The 5,773-nt window shown below is 40.4% G+C and overlaps 1 protein-coding gene across 2 annotated transcripts in view; it reads left to right on the forward strand.

Annotated features, from left to right (window-relative positions):
- Pdlim3 (PDZ and LIM domain 3) overlaps positions 1 to 5,773 on the forward strand; it is a 32,450-nt gene that overhangs the window by 9,249 nt on the left and 17,428 nt on the right. For both annotated transcript variants that reach the window (XM_005362571.2, XM_005362570.2), the window contains exons 2-3: positions 2,320 to 2,471; positions 3,654 to 3,738. In XM_005362571.2, the coding sequence (XP_005362628.1) occupies positions 2,320 to 2,471; positions 3,654 to 3,738 (237 nt within the window). The remainder of the gene's footprint in view (positions 1 to 2,319; positions 2,472 to 3,653; positions 3,739 to 5,773) is intronic.

The following is a 5,773-nucleotide window of genomic DNA, read 5'->3' on the forward strand; positions in this document are numbered from 1 at the left end:
TGTGTGTGTCTGTGTGAGCGCATGTGTGTGCTGGCTGGACCTGGGGCTCTGTTGTTACCTCCCAACACCAGCAAATGCTATACTGAAAATCACTGGCTAAGGACAAGATCCTACTACAGAACCCAAGAATGGTTTATCCTGAGTTTTACGCCTTTTGAACCAAGGTGAAGTTGAAAAATCACTAGTCAAATTAGCGTAAGTTGGGGCCCTCAATCAGATGAGCTTGCAGTCTCGTTGAGAAGACAGTAATACACAAGCAACTAAACAAACACAAAATTAAAGGTGATCTTTACGAACGAAATAAACAAGATATAAAAATGAATAATGAGGTCAGGAGACTAGAGAAAAACCACTCCAGAACTTTATGGGAAATTCTAAAATGCATCATTTGCATCTAAACCCAAAAGATAAAAAACAGCCACCAAGTGAGAAATATTTCAGACAGAAATAACTATGCAGGAAGACCTTAAGGATGTAAAGAATTGCTCTGCTTAAAAACTGAAAGGAAGTCAAAATGGTCATTGAATCATGGATAAAGGATAGCAAGACAGTTGTCAGATGACCAGACAGTTAGCCAGGGAGATAGCCATGTGATGACAAGACAGAAAACTGAGAGAAACTTTTACCCAGAAAAAAAGAGTGGTAATCAAAGCAACTTTTGATTTTTAACTAGATATTCAGTAGACTTAACATTCCACATTTTCTATTTCTAACCATTAAAAATACTGTAACATTTATTTTCCTATATCCTGAAACATTCTTTTCATTTTCCACTTCTAAAAGAATCATACACATTTCTGATGGAAGGGAAAAAAATGAATCTTGTTTTTCCCCTATTTTGAAAAAAAAATCTCTGAATTTTAAGTAAAATGTTTAGACCATTTCTATTTAAAAGTAGTTGCTGTTCTGGTTTATTTAAAATCTATCTTATTAGGTGTTTTCTGTTTATTCCACTTGTTCTTCATTCATGGAGAAGATAGCATGACAGGAGGCAAATTTTCTTTGTGTCATTGCTTCCCAGGGGTTCTTTACATTTATGCTAACTTACCCCAAACAGTTAATAATCTATTGTCTTATCTAATAGCAACTATTATGACCACTTCTTCCTCCCTGCTCCATCACAGGTGGTCCAAGCACAGACGTGTGCTCTTCCTTCCTTAGAGGTATCCATCTTTCCTTGAGTTTCTGTATTTCTTCCCAATGACTTCAGGTCTCTTGAATGTTGTTTATATTTTCAGGTTTCTTGTCTCTCCTCAAGATTTCTTTTTTTTATTTTATTTTAAATTTATTTATTTATTAAGGATTTCTGCCTCCTCCCCGCCACCGCCTCCCATTTCCCTCCCCCTCCCCGATCAAGTCCCTCTCCCTCATCAGCTTGAAGAGCAATCAGGGATCCCTGACCTGTGAGAAGTCCAAGGACCGCCCACCTCCATCCAGGTTTAGTAAGTTGAGCATCCAAACTGCCTAGGCTCCCCCAAAGCCAGTATGTGCAGTAGGATCAAAACCCATTGCCATTGTTCTTGAGTTCTCCGTAGTCTCCTCAAGATTTCTACACTCAGATGTTCTGTCTTAATTTAAACTATTATAACTGGATGACTTTTCAACATCAAAAATCATTTCTTGCCATTCTCAAAGACAGAAATCTGAAGTTAGGGTACTAACATGGTAGGGGCCTTGCAAGGGCACTCTGCCATATTTCAAGTAACCAACTGCTTGAATTCTTACAAAAAAAGGCAGAAAAACAACGAAGCTGTTTCGGAAGTCTGTTTGGGAGGGAGCTAGTCTCAATCATGATGGGTTTAGACTGCTGACCCTCCCAGGGGCTTTTCCTCCAAAAGTCATCACTTCAAAATAAATTATTCATATGAATGTATGGACTATAAATATCCAATCCATGCTGCCCCCCTCACAACAATGTTAAAAATGAAAACATACCAAGTTGCTAAAGTAGTTTCAATTCAAGTACCAAAGTTGCCAAAATGTAGAGAACTATCTCCAAATAGAAAGTTCTGCTTAACAACAGCAACAAAAAAGTATTGGTTTTCAACAAAGAAAGCATTTACAGATGTAGTTATAGAAAATATTCAGATGATAACAAGCGATAAGATGGTTCTGAAAACATGGCTAGTATGAAACAAAATTAGTTAACCTAATAAAATAGCACAATAGATCAACCAAAAGTTCTTTAAAATTAGGGTTATGATTTCACAACACCTAAAACACTGAAAAGCTTTCCAGGGTGACATAGAAAGATTCAGTATAAAACTTGAGAGACTGCTGGATACTGGATTTTAACCCGTGTCTTGATACATCTTCCAGATCACTCCAGGAAGCAAGGCGGCAGCTGCCAACCTGTGTCCTGGAGATGTCATCCTGGCTATTGACGGCTTTGGTACAGAGTCCATGACCCATGCAGATGCACAGGACAGGATTAAAGCCGCAGGGTATCAGCTGTGTCTCAAGATTGACAGGTGTGCCTTGGCTAATGGGGTCAAAACTTGATCTGGTTTTCAGGAGAACCCGAACCAGAACTCTAAATGGCCTCATCTGCTTTGTGAGAAATGCCATAGACCTAGAATTTTGATGGGTTTTTATCTTGTTTTGTTTTATGTTTTTGTTTCTGTTTTTTATGTATCGGCCACTTTATTCTTGTATTCGCTGAAACTAGTCAGTCTAGCATGTGTGGATGAACCAATTTTTAAAAACAAAATTCTCTAAAATGTCAAAATTAAAGTCATGCAGACGAATGGCTTCTTCATATAGTAGCCCAGTGATTTGACCTTGAAAATAATTATAGCCATGAAAACACAAAGCAGAATGAACGGCTAGACCATCGCTCTGTGGGGTGGAATAGGATTGAAAGGCGCCCCTCAAAGACTCTCTTGATTTGCCCCAATGTGACCATGTTACATTTGGTTGTTAATTTCCTCTCTACTGCAGGCTGGTCTGTACAGATTCATCCCAAAGACTTCTACAAGGTGTGGGGAATATATATGCGTATAGTATATATGCAAATGCTTCTAGCCTATCTTCTAAAGCTGAAATTTGATCCCAACTTCTCGTTATGAGAGCCTTGGTATGAAGCTAAAAATAATGAAATAATAATTGGTTATAGTAGTCGTTCTCACGTGATTATCATGTAGCTGTAGAACCCACATTCCTCTCCATCGGTACAGGAGACTCAATCCATTAGCCATCCATAACCTTCATGGAGTAAAATAGATTCTTTCCTATCTGGGCCTATGGTTCTGAGCCACAGACACATAAGAGCTGGGCACACCAAAGCTCTTTGATGCCAGTCACACAGCCATGTGGCCAATCTCTCCCTGTGGCTATGGCGGTGGCCTTAGAAGAATAGAAGAGAAGCGAGATCCATGGAGTTTGCCTCCTGCTCTCTGTGGTTTGTCTCTAAATGTCCTCTTCTGTTATTCTGGAGACCGCACCATGCACTTGCTCTGTTCCCAAGTCCTCAAAAGTACCCTAAAAAATAAGACTAACAAAATGGGGACATACAGAGTAAGTAGACACTAGATTCTTCTGGCTTAAACTACTCAAGGCTGCCAGTGTTTTTCACAGCCGGAGTGGGAAATCATGTGTATTTTGAAAGAATCTGGATTGAGGTTTCAAGCTTGCAAGCTTTGTTTTGTTTGCAGGGCAGAAACGCGCTTATGGTCGCCACAGGTATCTGAAGATGGAAAAGCGCATCCTTTCAAAATCAACTTAGAAGCTGAACCACAGGTATGACGTTAGGAGAAAATGAAATCACATCGCCCTTTCTGTTCACGGGTGGGGAGGCTTCCTAGGAGGAGAACTGACAAACTAAGAATCAGGAGCAGGTCACCTGTGAAGTTGTGATTGGGGTCTACTCGCTGAGATTAATTTATATGATTCATATTTTCTTATATCCAAACAGAGCAAGGACCTAGGTAAAGATCTCTTTAAAAGTCACGTGTCTCCTCTGCTGGGCATGTTGGTATACGTCTGTAATCCCAGAATTTGGGAGACAGAGCCAGGATTGCTGCAAGGCTCATGCCAGTCTGGAATAGACAGGAAGTTCCAGGCCAGGCAGGGCTACAGACTGAAACCATGACACACTTGAAAGGGAGGAAAACACACTTTCTCATTCAGAACAATTTGACTGGATCTGCCTGGAGTCCACTTTTATTTTCCTTTTTTTTTCCTTTCGTTTCATTTTTTATGATAGACTTCTGCTGAATACATGGCCATGATGTAATCTGAGAACGTTAAATTGTTTAAATGAGGCAAAAATAAAAACCAGGCTGGGCCATTTGAAACAGGTGGCGCTAATCTAATAGTTGTAATCTTCAGTGCGGTAAGGTCTTTGCACGGGTCTTGTTTTGACACCCTGATTCAATTCTCAGTTCTGACATTCTCTAATTAAATTTACCTTACCTAAAAGAATTGGATTTTGTTATCACGGAGATACTCTGCTCATACGACTGCCTTGTAACAGATAAAGGATTTTTCCCTTGAGGCAACCCTGTGAGCCTCATGAATCTAATCATGCAAGGCTTATCTGGCTATGCCCATTTTCAGAAACCCCCCTTCAAAAGGCTGAAATTCTGAAATTGAATCAAACCTCAATTATAATACACTAGAAAAATCTAATTACGAGCAGGGCTTTAGAACCTCTACTTAGAAGCTGCCAAGGCTTAGAGATGCAAAGATACATGTTTAATATCATCTCTAAAACAAGCTCTCCTAGTAAGATGCTAGCTATTCCTAGTTTGCTATTCCAGTTTGCTAATGAAGACTGCCGGGGAGCACAGCTATAATTCACACTCTTGCCCTTGGCAGCGTCATCGGCTCCGTGTTTTCTCCTCACCCCAGTAAACCTCTCTTTTCTCTTCATTAAATAGACATAGCACAACAGAAGTACAAGTGTCTCACAGGCTGCTCAGAGATTTCAATAAAACGATACAGGCAACGGCCTTTCAATAGCTAGCCGAAGGAGAGAGATTGCTTCCGCTTAACTGTCTTCTCCCCTCAACCTCCAAGCCGTGAGCAGAACCCTTCCCAACTTCCTTGACAGTGTTCACCAGCTGTTTACAGAAGGGCTTTCTGTCTTCACTGCCACTGTGAGACAAGGAAGAATCCCTTCCTCGTGACTATTACAAAGGCCATTATAAATCGTGCTCCTTCAAAGTTTCATTTCAGTTAAACTATAGCTCCTTCCCTGGCCCACACACAGAAAAGGAAACACAGTATGTATTCTTTCAAGAGAAGGGTTAATAAGATTCTTGACCTAGGTTTTGACTAAAAGGGAAGAGATAATCTGTGCCTAAAAATTATGAGCCAAAAGAAGAGAACAAGGGGCTGCAAAGAAAGCAAGTAGGATATAGAACATTTTCAAGACAGGAGCTGTGGGTCTGTTCTCCTTACTGAGACCTTCCCAGGCATAGCGGGCAGCAAGCGAGCGCCCCATAAATCCCAGACTAATGGGATGGAGGCTAAACTGTGCATTTCCTAGCATTGACCAGGGGACCAGTTCTCAGAACAGATGCTGCCTCCAGCTGTTAAGTTTTGTGTGATCTTGGAAGGTGAGTGGCATATTTAGGTCAGAGAAAACTTTCATTCTTCAAAGTGAGCAAACACTGAAAAAGATGGGAGAAGAGATATAGATTGGCCATCCCAGATTTAAACTGCTGAGGACCAGAAGCTTCAGGTTCATGTGAAACATCTGCATATACACAGTGAGAAACACACATATACGGTGAGATATACGTATATACGGTGAGATATACACATATAC

Source organism: Microtus ochrogaster, linkage group LG7_11, assembly GCF_000317375.1.
Source record: "Microtus ochrogaster isolate Prairie Vole_2 linkage group LG7_11, MicOch1.0, whole genome shotgun sequence".
NCBI classification, from domain to species: domain Eukaryota; kingdom Metazoa; phylum Chordata; class Mammalia; order Rodentia; family Cricetidae; genus Microtus; species Microtus ochrogaster.